At 40.9% G+C, this 14,179-nt stretch overlaps 1 protein-coding gene across 1 annotated transcript in view; it reads left to right on the top strand.

The window, feature by feature from the left end:
- The first annotated feature begins 6,336 nt into the window (after positions 1-6,336).
- TNFSF11 (tumor necrosis factor (ligand) superfamily, member 11) overlaps positions 6,337-14,179 on the top strand; it is a 31,902-nt gene continuing 24,059 nt past the window's right edge. The window contains exons 1-2 of the mRNA XM_004680130.2: positions 6,337-6,620; positions 13,119-13,286. Of these exons, the coding sequence (XP_004680187.1) occupies positions 6,390-6,620; positions 13,119-13,286 (399 nt within the window). The 5' untranslated portion in view covers positions 6,337-6,389. The remainder of the gene's footprint in view (positions 6,621-13,118; positions 13,287-14,179) is intronic.

Genomic DNA, 14,179 nt, shown 5'->3' on the forward strand with positions numbered 1-14,179 from the left:
AAATTATAGTTATTTTTCATAAAATACACTATATGTTCTTAGCACAAATGAGTGTTTCTCTGCCCAAATTTCTATTACTTAACTACTGATAGATATAATCCACATTAAAAAAAAAAAAAAAAAGCTTTGGAGGGGTGTGCTGCTAATTTATGACAGTTTCTAAGACTGAAAGAGCATGAGAATTCCTACTTTGTAGATAATTACATAATAAAATGTAAAAGTTCAAGACACTTACAAGTTCAAGTTTTAAGTCCTATAGACTTGATATTAAGATATTACAAAATTACACTACAGTAAATATACTTATTTCTTCATATTGCTAGGTATATTATGTCCTGTGTCTTCTGTATGATTTCCTACTCAACTTAGGCTATCACTGTATTTAAAGTGACATTATTTGGGATATTTTCCTCTTTAAACACTTAGTCATTCCTCCAGATTAACCCTCTAGTTATGGCAATGCAGGAAATATGTACTTACTCTTTTTTCTTTCAATTGCTCATTTATTTTATAAACATTCATTAAACACTATATTAAGATAGTAGGACTACAAAGATAATGACTTTCCTCAAAGGACATATAGTCTAGTAACTGAGACAGAGAAGTAAATTAAGTACTATAAAAAGAAGTTTCATTGCTATAACAAATATTATTATAATAAAGTCATAAAATAATGCTACACTGAACACAGGAGTGCATCAATCTCTTCTAAGCTAGTGCTTTTATATTCTTTCTCTCTAAATACCCAGGAGTTGGACAATAGGCTCATGAGGAATTTCTATTTTAAATTTTTGGAGGAATTTTCTCTTTTCCACTATAGTGATACCAATTTACATCCCCAACAACAGTGTAGTATACACCAAGGTTACTTCAATAAAAATTTTAAATGTTTTTTTTAAACTAAGGTAACATTTTTTTTTTTTTTGAAAATCACAGAGAAATAATGTCCCACCTAGAGAGCATCAAGACAAGCTTCACAAGGACAAGTGACCTTGACTGAATGTTTGACAGTAAGACATTTAATCAGGTGAAAAACTTGGGAAGATCCATCTTGGCAAAAGGGATCAAATGACCAAAGATATAAAGTTAAGAAATGGGAGGAGACGTGTAGTTCTGTGTTCTGGGTAAGTAAAGTGTGAAGCAGGAGGGGAAATGTGAAGCAATAAAGTAAGTAGGAACCAAAAGGTGATATAAGTGTGTGAAGAGCTAAAGAGTAATTTGTTTGGACAGTGGTGGTCAAGGGACCTCATGACCTCAGTCATAGCAACGACTGAGGTCTACTGGTCTATGGAGATACTTTGTATAACCAACACAATGCTTTAGGATGGATCTGCTGTTCTCCAGTTTGCCTCAGTTTTCAACATTCTCCCTGATCTTGTCTCTCCTCTCCTGCCCCTTCAATCCCTGTAGGTACACTGGCTACTAACTGCTTTATGGACACTATTGTTATTGATGTAGTACTCGTGACTACTGTTTATGGACATTATGGTTATTTATGTAGCCCTGTCCACTTGTGCCCTACAGCTTTTTCTTTTTTTAAAGATTTATTTATTTATTCATACAGAACTGGGGTACAGGCCAGAGGCTCAGGGGCGGCGAGAGGCTTCACCAGAGACAGAGTGGGGAGCAGAACGGGCAGATCAACAAAGTACACTGCTGAGGGGAACAGCGGGCGGGTCAGGAGAGGTCTGCCACGCCATGTGGTCACCTCCGGGGCAGGCGGGAATCGAACTCATGCGGAAGTGGCTTTAGCTTCTCAGTGCTGTGTTTTAACCCGCTGCACCACCAGGGAGGGCCATCTACAACTTTTTCTTAACTAATTTCTACCAAATTTTGTTCCTCACACTTTTAAGGTAATAGGACTGGCCAGTGGTGCAGCCCTTCCTCTCATCAATAACTACTAATTTTTTTTGAATAACAAATCTCTTTTCTAGAGATGTATAATTTGCACTTGTACATTTATATACTATTAAAATGTTATTATATACTGGGAAGATGAGAATTAAACAAAAATTATTTTTGTTTACTACAGTATTTTTATTTTTGAAAAGATTTTTATTTATTTATGCATACAAGAACTGGAGTACAGGTCAGAGGTATGGGGGGTGATTGAGAGGATTCATTAGAATGGGGAGCAGAACAGGCAGTTCTACTGAAATACACTGCTGAGGGGGGCAGCGGGTGAGACAGGAGAGGTCTGCCACAACCATGTGGGTCACATCCCTGGCCGGGGATCAAATTTGTGCTGCAGTAGCTACAGCTTGCTTCATAGTGCTGTACTTTAACCCCTTGTGCCACCAGGGAGGGCCCACTACAGTATTTTTTAAAGCTAATCTGATCTTGTATATAATGAACCCTTTTATTAAACGAGTGTCTAGATGTTTTTAGAATAGCTATTTCACAGTGTGGACTGGGAATGATGAAGAATGTGAGATGCTGTCAGGGTTTCTGCAAATTTGAAAGTATTGCATACTAATAGACATTTTTTTTCTTTTTTTTTAAGTTCATTCTTTCAAAGTTGGATAGTGTAGTTTCTTAGAGATTACATGATATGCAGTATTGTAGATTAGATACGGAAGTGGATTAAGTCACACAATTAAGAGGTTTGAAAAAATGTAAAACTGTGTTACTCTTCTTTCTACTTAAAAATTTCCTTACTATAAAATAAAATTATACGATGGTAACATCTAATAAGTTACAAATTGTATTTCCAAAAAAAATTGTTATTTCCAATATGCCAAATGTTAATATAACTCATATAAACAAAAGCTCACAGAGGCCTTCATTAACTTTAAGAATGTTAAGAAATTCTGAGACCAAAGAATTTGAGAAATGCTGATCTAGTAGAATGATTGGTAGGAGATAACTATTACTTTTGCCTACTTAGTGACACGTCAATTCCTTATCTTTTTTATATCTGCTCTATAAGTATTTTTTAAAAGATTTTTATTTTCATTTATTACACATACACGAACTCAGGTATAACCAGAAATGCAGGGAATGACAGAATTCACCAGAGACAGAGTGGGGAGCAGAACAGGTGGATTCACTGGAATACATTGCTGAGGGGAGCAGCGGGTGGGTCAGGAGAGGTCTGCTGCACCTTGTGGGTCGGGCACTCTGGCTGGGGCTTGAGCTCAGGCCAGGCTGCAGGGTGATAGCGTGATAGTGCTGAGCTCAAACAAAAGGCATTTGACTCAGGTTTGTAACCAGCCATGCCTGTATCTAGGCCTAATCTATACCTTTCAACTATGTGAACTACTAAATTGTCACTTGGATTAAAAAAATCACTTATTGGGCCCTCCCTGGTGGTGCAGCAGGTTAAAGCACAGCACTAAGAAACTAAAGCCACTTCCACATGAGTTGGATCCCTGCCTGCCCTGGAGGTGACCACATGGCGTGGCAGACCTCTCCTGACCCGCCCGCTGTTCCCCTCAGCAGTGTACTTCGTAGATCTGCCTGTTTTGCTCCCCACTCTGTCTCTGGTGAATCATCTCACTCTCCACATCTCTGGCCTGTACCCCAGTTCTGTATAAATAAATAAATAAATAAATCTTTAAAAAAAATCACTTATTAATATACCAGACTGTAAGGAATATAGTCTGAGAAATGTTGATCTAATAATCATTGTGCTCTTTACATCTGAATATTTACAGATATAGGGTCTTGGCCCTATGAATATATGCTAGCTTACTAGGGTTTGGACCTATTCATTTTGATATTTTGGTAACTAATTAACTGCTGAATTGATACATAAATATAGACATACATGTTAATGCATTCATAGTAAATAAGATAGATACATATCATTGGGAATCCACATTAAACCCTTAATTAGTAACAGTCATCTTCTGTTGAAGTATGTTGAAGTATGTCTCTCTAGTCATGTCTCCCTGGGTGGGTGGCTATTATTCAGTGTCTAGTCTTCATAATTTTTACTGGAGGCCTTCTCTCATTCCCAGAATAGGGTAGGACTCACTACATATTATTATGGTGTTCTTATTGTAGTTACACTTTGCCTTCAAAGCACACATCACAATGTCAGTTAATAAGTTGTGTGTTGATTTGTTTCATATGTTTCTTTCCTGATACAGTGTAAGTCCCTGGTTTTATCACTACTCTGCCGCTAGGATTCAGCTTAGTGTTTTGTAGCTAGTGGGTGTCCACAAATATATTGATACAGTGAATGAATGAGTGTATGCATGAACGTTTTGACCAGAGCAGTTTAAGGGGCTCTGGTGGCATGAACAAAGGGAGCCAACCTGCTTTAGGGGCACAGGAAGGACATCAGGAGTGAGAGGAGATGGGATAGAGGAGAGTAGTTCGGAGCTCCTGCTTGACGCTGTTATAGAAAAGGACTCAAACCACATTGTGAAGGACTATTTGAGGTTTTTACCTTAAGGGTTTAGACTTTATAAAAACAATAGTTAGACATCAAGACTGAATTGGAAGAAAGGAAATGGCATTTTTTGTTAAAGACAATCTTGATGAGAGCATACAGAACAGTTCAGGGACAAGCAAGACCAGGAGCCCTGGGATAAGGGAGACCACATGATTAATTCAGATGAGAAACTGGACTCCTTCACTAATTTTTTATTCAATTTATACTTACTGTCACCTATTTGGTTTATTTTAGGCATTCTAGCAATATTCTAGGAGGTGGGGACATAGAAGTGAGCCATACAGAGTCAGTCCTTGTGCAAATGGAGTTTATATATTAGTTGAGGAGTGGATGTTGACAAATGAAAGAATGAATGAATGCGTGAATGATGGATGAATTATCCAGTAGGATTCATTACTGCTGAACTAGCTACATGTGGGCTGAGAGCAGAGTTTCCAGGATGGCCTCTGGAAGTCCAAATAAAATGTAATGATGATCTTCAGGGTATTAAGGGAGAATGAGTGTCACACATAGAAATGTCATCTAACACTGTGGCATGTAATAGACAGTTTTAGCTATGCACCTCCTGAGTTAAGTATTCCTGAACATGATGTAGAGGGTTGAGAACCTTGTAATCTGAGGTTTAAGATGTCAAGGAATTAAAAAAAAATGTAAAAAATATCGAAAAAGGGTTGGAAAGGGGTAAAACCCACCAAATCATGGTAGGTTTGGTCATTATAATACATATTAGAAGTCTTTGTTTCTAAGGATTTGAAAAAAAGAAGCAAAAGGAAAAGAGTAAGGAAACAGTTACTTCTGAATTGAACAAACAAAAAGTAGGGAGAGTCCAGAACTTAATGGAGTAATGTTCTGTTTCTATATTGGAACTTGAGATTTTTTTTTATTTCTCTATCAACCTTTATATATGTTCACATATAAATGCTAAACAAGTTTTTGAGTTTGAACAAATCATTTCACTTGTACAGATGCTTTTAAATCCCACCTGGCTGCTCTTCAAAATAAGCTGAGTTCTTAGTGTCCAATGAAGCTTTAGTAACTTAGATATGTGTTATTTGCAATTATTTGCAGAAATCCTCATTAGAGAACTGTGTAGAAAGAGGACATCCCCCCTACCCCCCCCCCAAAAAAAGTGGAAACATAGTGTTCAGGAGTGATTAAATTGGCAGGCAGCGCCTTTCCACTGAAAAAGTATCAGAATCTGTGATCAGTGTTAATATTTTATTTTCTAATTAAGGGGTCTAAGGGGCAGGCTTATGAATAGAACTTTTAAAAAGTCCAGGGAAGGTTTGTTTAGCAAGGAACAAAACCACACTGTCAGCTAGTGTAACATCTCTCTTCGCTGATTGTTGGTTGGATGACCCCTGCTGAGTTGCCTACATCTATACCTTTCTTATTTCTAGGCTAGTGAAGGAAAATTAGGGCCAAGCAGTAGGTCTGCCATCTGATGAACTCTGTCGGGAAGTAAGGAAAAAACAAACTCAGTGATGTGAACTGCCTCAGGAATATTTGTCGTGTCACCATTATTCTTTACTAGAGCCAACATCTGCATCTTCCTCAGCCCATCTCTTGAACCTCAAGAAAGGCAGCTGAGGATGGCCAAGTGGCTTGTGGAACCACCGCACCCGGCCCACAGCCTCCTCCTCTGAGGGCCGCAGTGGGGAAGAGGCCATTCAATAAGAGTAAGAGGAGAGGGAGGGCAAAAGGAAGGAAGGGGAGCCAGCCAGAGGTGGGTGTGGAAGAGGCAGTCTCGCCCGGGCTGATTGGCTCCCGGGACCAGCCCTCCAAGGGGTTTATAAGAGTTGGGGCAGCCGGGCGCCCTGCCCGCTGGTCTGCGCGCCGCACGAGTACCGCCCGACTCAGAGCACCCCACGTCGAGGTTCACCTGGCCCCCAGCCGGCTCGCGCAGCCCTGCGGTCGACTTTGGACGGACGAGCAGGAGAGAGCGCGAAAGAGGGAGGCGAGCGCTGGGGCAAGCGAGCCCAGCGCCATGCGCCGCGCCAGCCGAGATTATACCAAGTACCTGCGCGGCTCGGAGGAGATGTGCAGCGGAGGTTCCGGAGCCCCGCAAGAGGGCCCCCTGCACGCCCCGCCGACGCCAACTCAGCCCGCGCAACATCAGCCGGCCGCGGCCTCCCGCTCCATGTTTGTGGCCCTCCTGGGGCTGGGGCTGGGCCAGGTCGTCTGCAGCGTCGCCCTGTTCCTCTACTTCAGAGCGCAGGTGAGTGCCCGCCTCCCCAGGGGCGCGCCGGCGAGGCGCACCCACCTTCCTCCTCAGCACTCGTGGGGAGCTGAGGCTGGCTGTGGGGTTCCACTCCCCAGACCTTATTCTGCAAAGCAAAGTGACTCGGGGATAGAGAGTCCGGATTGGCACCGCCTGGCGCGGGGTCGGGCGCTCTCGCTTCTGGCCTCCGCGCACGCCCGGGTGGGCTGGGAACTAGACTGGGCTCGCTTTTGAATTTCCCCCCGCGAGACTGCATTGGCCGCTCACCTCTTCTGGAAATGATTGTATACTTCATTCCCTCAGCCCCTTTTCCATTTCTAAGTATTAGGACGCTGCTTATGTTCATCTAGGGAAAAAAGAAAACACGAGAGCTTTCACTTAGGCGCCTAAGTTTTTCCTTTCCAACTACAACCAGGAGGTTTTTTGGCTCTTGGGACTGGCGTTCTGCAGCGGTGCTCGAACGGCGCACAGAGCAGAAAGTTGAGGCACGTGCGGTGCCAGCAACCGCTGGAGCACCAGGTGGTGTTGCCCTCGTTGCCAAAATGGCCACATGAAGTGGTGTGACCCCAGGACACCCGGGTGTCTGGACACCCGGGGTCTTTGCCGCCGCCGCCTCGTTCGTTGTTCTGTTCTGTTCAATTTGCGCTGGGTGCAGGACAGGGAAATCCCCACGTGCCTTTCTTCTGAGGTGTGTGGAGGAAGGAAGGTGTGTGCGTGTGCGCACACGAGCGAGGTGGTGGTGAGGTTCCTTGGAACAGACTTGTTACATACAACTAGCAAGTAACCGGCTTTTTAAAAGATGAGGAAAATAGCTTGGAACTGCAAAGATAGTAGAAACGAAGGGGTAAATTTGTAATATTATGCTTTCTGGTGGTTTGTGCTCTTGTGTTTTCTTGGAAATTGCAGTGCAGTCGGTTGGATTCATTCAAATGTTCTTGTCTGGTGCTGTGAACTCTTTCTCAGAGGAAGTGGGGGGCTGACTGTGCATTTTTTTATGGGAAAAAAGAGTTGGGTTTGGACTTGGTTAGTTTTCAGACTCAAAGGTGATTACTAAACCAGATTGGATGCATCAAAACACGGTCCTTTTTGGCTTGCATGGGTTTTTGGCATGTGCCAGAGGCTTGAAGGACAGTTACTTTTTAATCATAGGCTTTTTTTTGTTAAATATTCATTACCCACTAGTTCTGTCTTACAGAAGTTACTAGTCTCGTTACTGTTTACAGAAATAGTTTGATAATCTACAACAAAGGTAGAAATAGCATGTCCAATGCTTTAGAAAAATTGTATTTAATGAAACTAATCTCTACCTATTGAAATTCTTTTTCCAAAAAGACAGCTTTCCAGTGGTTTGCTTGCATCATAGATTACACAAATATATAGAAAGTGATGAAATGTTTTCTTTTCATTGGAGTATGCTGTGGTCAAAAGTGATGGTTCATCCGTTTTCCCTTCCAGCATATTGTTTTCTCTCTCACTTAGTGCCTGTGTACGGAGTCCCAGCATTGGCCACGACCCTATTAATTGCTATGGAATATCGGTGAAGGGTCCTTGACTCAATGCACAGTGTGCACCTACTATGTTCATGGCACAGTGCCAGGTAATGGAGGCACCACAGCAAAAGACTGCAAATTCTTCTTCAAATAAGAGAGCAGAATTCAGAAAAAGGTCAGAAGATGCAGTAGTTCTTTACCTTGTATCATTTCTAACACCTTGGGGGGTTGGTATTTTCATAGCACGGATAGTGAAGTGCATGTTCTGCATAGAAGGAGCAGGAGGGAATGAATGACTCTGGTTACCACAAGCTGCTTTGATTGTTTGAAGCTCAGAAAATCAATGGGGACTTGGTGGGGAGGGTGACTTGCTGGGCTCTCATCATAGTTTCTCCTCAGGCATTCTCCATATTGATGGTCTGGTGTGCTGAGGAGTCTAGCCTCCTGATGATCACTTATCATAACCTCAGCAGTCTTGCTATCACAGGGATAATAGTGGAATTCTCAAAAGTCTTCCAAGGTAAACATGTAAATTAGTAAGCTTACCTAGAAACTGTTCATTTGGAGAATATAATGTTAATAGATTTTTGGGTATAATTTTCTTAAATACTATGATGATTGGTTTTTCTAAGCTTGTGCAAAATATATTAGCTATTACTTCACACCCAATTTTGTACTGCATTTTTAAAAGGTCATATCTTTCAGTAAAGAAGCAATATTAGAACAGTCTGCTCACAGTAATAAGTCACTAGATCTCATTGCATTTTACTAAATGTGATATTTATTTGATAGTTTGATTCCTAATGGAGTTCTAATCATTTAGAGATAGTCTGATGTAGTTAACAAATGAAATGCTGCTTAAAAATAATGGTGGGGGGTTGAGGTTGGAAAGTGGTTGCTTATAGGTGGAACAAGATTGGTCTTCTGTTGGTAACTGATGAAGCTTAGGGATGGGTATGCGCTGTAATTTTTTTTGGGGGGGGTTCCTGCTTCAATCCTTTCCACTTTTATTTATGCTGGGATTGTTCCTCCAAAGATCTAGCAGAGGATAGACTCAACTGAACTGTCACTATTTTCATATTTTCACTTATATAAGCTTCTTCAGGTTAGAATTTGCTAAAATTATGGATCATCTGTTTGGAGTGCAGGAATACATTTGAATTAGAGTGAAATCATCTGATATCAGGTGACACAGTTGCTGCAACTGGCAGTGAAAAAAATGAGAAAAAGGGGCCAGTTTTTTTTTTTTTTTTTGAGAAGGGGGCAGGAAAAGGCAGCTATGCAAATCCCCAAGAAAAAGTGGTTTAATTTAATTTAAAATACACTGGAAGAACATCCAGAATAGTATAAAAATTTCAGTGACTTTAAAACACTTTCCCCTTCTCAGCTCACATTTGAATAGTTAAAAATGAATCAGGCTCCTGAATATTTGCAGATTGCCTGCGCCTGTATTAAAAAAAAAACAACAACTGTACTAGATCCAGTATAGATTGGCTTTCTCCATGCCAACCTTGCCAAAGAAAAAATAGCGTGTGGCTTTTGCTATATATTTACCACATAGTGTTCATACTTTGGTTTATAAGGGGTGGAAAAAAAAAAAAAACCCTTCCAAAAAGTTGTTTGTAAAATTTGTGTGTGCTTTTAAAAAAATCATCCATAGAACCATATTCAAAGCTTAGAGTTTACCTACAAGATAAGCTTTTCAGAAAACTCAAGCTCTGTTGCCATTTTAACTCCTCCTCCCAGTGTCCCCAATATGCCCACTTCAACTTCCCTCACTGTACCCAAGAGAGCGGTCACCACTGTAAGTCTTGATAGAGCCTGCTTGTTTGAAAAAGAGAGAGAGAGAGAAAAAACAGATAACAGAGCACAAATGTCAGACATCCTGCCTCATTTTACCATACAAATAATTGATTTCAAGGAAGTTAGAAAAAAAAAAAGACAATTCATTTCTTATGAACTACATCATCTGATAAATGCATTTTAAAAGTACATTTTAAATCAGATAGTCAAGATTTATTTGATGTTTCAGACATTTCCAGGTATGATAAATTCATTTGTAACTCAGTTTACTGTGATTTTTGGATGCATTTCTGTGTCCTCTTGAGTATAAGTTCCACGAAGATGAGGACAAACTTCCTTATTCCTCGCTTCTACCCAGGGCCTGACATGTTCAATTTACTGAAAACTTTTCCGAATTATTTGCAGTACTAAAAATATATCCATTTTTTTAAACTGTAACATGCAAGCTATAGTTAGTAGCTAAAATAGACTAACACCTATCATCTTTCAGTCGCGCAAATTCTCTATCCATATCGCTGCGATTCGGGGCTAGGTTGCTGGGCAGGGTGGACTGGGATATGCAGCACCAGTCCCCCTCTCTGCCTTGCAGCCCCTCGAGTCTAGAGGACACAGGCGCAAAGGCCCTCATTCATCTGTGTGTGCTGGCCCAGGACTCCTGGGCCTGCCTCTTCTCTCCTTATTTCTTCTGGTCTCCATTTTCAGTAGAGAAAGGCTGTGAGAGCAGTGAAAGAATAAAGACATTTGGTTGTAAGTTAAAAAGAAATTTCTGAGATAGGATCAGTCTTTCAGTGAGCAAATAAATGAGTCCACCGAAATTAATTATGCTATGTTTTCATGAGTTCTTTTGGGAAAACAGTTGGTTACTTTCATGTGTTTTATCTCTAATGTTATTTCCCCAAACAGCGGTTCTCAACTGCACATTGGAAACTCTTGGGGAAAGGAGTCACTGGCACTTAGCTTAAGGGATGTTGGTTACAATGACTGGGTGTGTTGGTGGGGTAGGGAGTGAGGGGATAGGGAAGTTGGGGTTGGGGGTAGAGGGTGAGTTCAGGGTATGGATTTTTTTCAGAGAGAGTATGAAATCATTGTGTTGTATTTCTTTGCATCAAATCATTAACCTTAATTAACTTTAAGTTGGAGTAATTTTGTACTAGTAGGTGTTACTTGTGAAAAACATTTTAAACTGGTAGATAAGGACACCTGAGTTATTTTAATGGCTGGGTACCTATACTTGTTTGAGAAGCATTACCCTTCAAACTTCACAGTGCATCAGAATCAGGCTATCTGATGAGAATGCCGGTTCCCATCATGCACTGGGCAGAGCTGACCGTGTGCTTCTCACACACTCTGCTGGAGGCCATGACGCTGCAGGTGCTTGATGACACCTTCGGTGGCAGGACTAGTTGCTGTTTGGTGGCACTTGGTGCCACTTAGCTTGGCAGCAGGACTGAGCTTAACCAATGTAGGGTCCCCAGGCATTGCCATCAATACCACTTTGTTCCTGTAGTTCAGCAGATTCCTGGGAGTGAGCCAGCTGTGGCCTTTGCCAGAGACTCCTTTCAGGAGGTCTGAACCCAGTCACCCTTTGTGTAAGTTGCCTAGGCTTCTCTGGTTTTGTGGGACACTTATTGGCATGAGTGAGATTTTGCCGAAGGGGTGGGGGGGGGAAGTGATTGGAAGTTTGCTTTTTATTAAAAACTCACAGATTCTGATTCCTGTTACTTATCTTAAAGAATATATGAAAAACAAAAATGCATGGCCGATAGTTTTGTTCCATATCTGAAACCTCGCCATGATTACAAAGTACACAACTAGAGTAAAATTCGTACTAGCAGGGATGCATTTGTTGAAAGGTTGTCATTTTTTGTTAAGATTTTCAGATATGGATATGGTACTCTCCAACTATCTCTGATGAGTCGTTAATAAACATGCACATCTTCTTCATTACTTTTTAAAAGCCAATTAAACCAGGAAACGAGAGGCATGGTATTAATTGACTGAGATTTAATTATATAATTTTCTCTTTTGTTTACACCTACTAATAAGCAAACACACATGAACAGCTTTGAATTTTTCTTTTTCTTTTTGTTGAAGGATCTTTGGCTTACACCCTTTTTAGTATTTTGAAAGTATAGGATTCTCCCCTCAGGGGTCCTCCCTGTAGCCCTCCCACCACCAAAGCACTCATAGTCCTCCACTGGAGTTCATTGTGCTCCCTCCCTCTCTACCTCCTTCTCTGTGGCCTCAGATCTATGGTCAGCTTTTTTCAAGAGCTGGTTAACGTTTGGTAACTCTTTGTTTGAACCTTGGATATTTGAAAGAAGAGGACAACAAATTAGGCTATTATTATGAAAACAATTGATAGCTATCTCTACCCTCACTTGGCAGTTGAAACCACTACAAAGGTGTGTCAAAGCCCCAGGAAGAGTAGGCAGACAATTGAAAGAGAAGAGCAGTACTTTAAGAAATGCAGGTGGTGGCACCTGTTTCTATCAGGTGATTAGCTAATAACTCCTCAGTGGCTATGTTTTGGGTGGAGAATCTTTTAAAGCTAAAAAAATTTAGTATCTCTCTAGCAAGTAACCATATATCTTGCTTACTTCATGCAGCCCCAGCCATCCTATTGTGACTTACGGTGTCAGGCAGAGGCACCAATCCATGGAGACCAAGTGCAGATGAGAGGTCCAGCCAAATCCTAGAGAAATTATGCTTATGGCTTTCGCTTTCTTATATAACTAGGAAGTAGAATTCTCTCTCCATTTTTCTGCTGTTTAAAATCAAATGTAGATTGTTGAAGGGAAAAGGCCAGGTAAATTTCTTCTAATATGAAGGCTTGGTGCTTTGAGTATCTAGTTGGCTTTGAGGATCCCAAGTAGCATGTTGCATGAAGCATTTTCTATTTGCCTTGACCACACGAGATTTCCTTGGCCAACTCCCCTTTATAAAAAGTCTTGTGACCCCAGATGACTTTGATAATTTCGCCATGAATTACATGTGCATTTTTGTGTTGTAGATGACAGCTTCTCATCAAAATGAGTTAGAAATACTTTCACCAATACTTTCAGTTGAGGGTGATTGTATTAACTATTGACCCTTGGCAACCTTAAGACTCTTGCAAGAATCACTTTTTGGTCCTTAAGTCACATCTTATTCAGTAGCAGAATGATCCATGATAATTAAATCTTTCCATTTTTTTCCTCAGATGGATCCTAACAGAATATCAGAAGATGATACCCACTGCATTAATAGAATTTTCAAACTTCATGAAAATGTAGATTTGCAAGACATAACTCTGGAGAGCCAAGACACAAAATTAATACCTGATTCGTGTAAAAGAATTAAACAGGCCTTTCAGGCAGCTGTGCAAAAGGTGAGTTCATGTCACTTCATAAGTCAAGGGCCCTTGCTGACTCTCCTTTCACTGGAAATTAAAACTGGTAAAATACTTTTGATGCTCTTCTTTTTAGCTTAATAATTTGTAAAGAGCTAAATAGAATTTTGAAAAGGGACTAGCAGAATTCTTTTGAAGTGGTCATGGTTGGTTATGGTAACAAGAGATACTCATGCAAATCTTCCTCTCTCTCTCTCTCTCTCTCTCTCTCTCTCTCTCTCTCGCTCTTTAAGAGAAGGATTTTACTTCACACTTGGAAGAAGCATGGTTTGCGGTAGTCCAATTTGCTACTTTGCATTCCCTGACCTAGAAACCACACTCTCAGTTCACAGAACTCTGATAGCTGTTCCCTTTGTATTTGGTTTTGTAATGGTGGGATCCCTTAGGGCTCTGTTGAGAATAATTGTAACTGGTCTATGGTTTTCATCTGTGGTGAGGAGGTAGTAAGGCAGAACAGAAAATGGTGTGGTGGTTGAGATGGAAATTCTGTGTCTCTTTTCTCAGTTTCTGAGGGAGCTGAGTAACAAGGGAGAAAATGGGCACAAAGAAAACCGGCGACTTCTCTTTCACCAACAGTTTCAATTCAGAAACACTTATTATAGCTGTCACACATTTTCCTGGAAATAGTCACATGAGAAGCTGCCACCTTGAGATGATTTTATTTACTGACTCCTCCTAAACCCCACAGTGGAAACCCACAGTGACTCCAGTGTGTGCTCACTTGTGTGCACTGCTCACGTCCTTGCACACCTGCACGGGTTTTTGCATCCATCCAGGCCTCCTGCCCCTGAGCAGTCTCTCAACATCTCAGAGTAAATCTAAAATCCTGAATTCCTAAAATCGAAACAAATTTTGATTTAGTTTTAAAAATT

The sequence above is a fragment of the Condylura cristata genome, unplaced genomic scaffold (assembly GCF_000260355.1).
Source record: "Condylura cristata isolate star-nosed mole 26May11 unplaced genomic scaffold, ConCri1.0 scaffold00010, whole genome shotgun sequence".
NCBI classification, from domain to species: domain Eukaryota; kingdom Metazoa; phylum Chordata; class Mammalia; order Eulipotyphla; family Talpidae; genus Condylura; species Condylura cristata.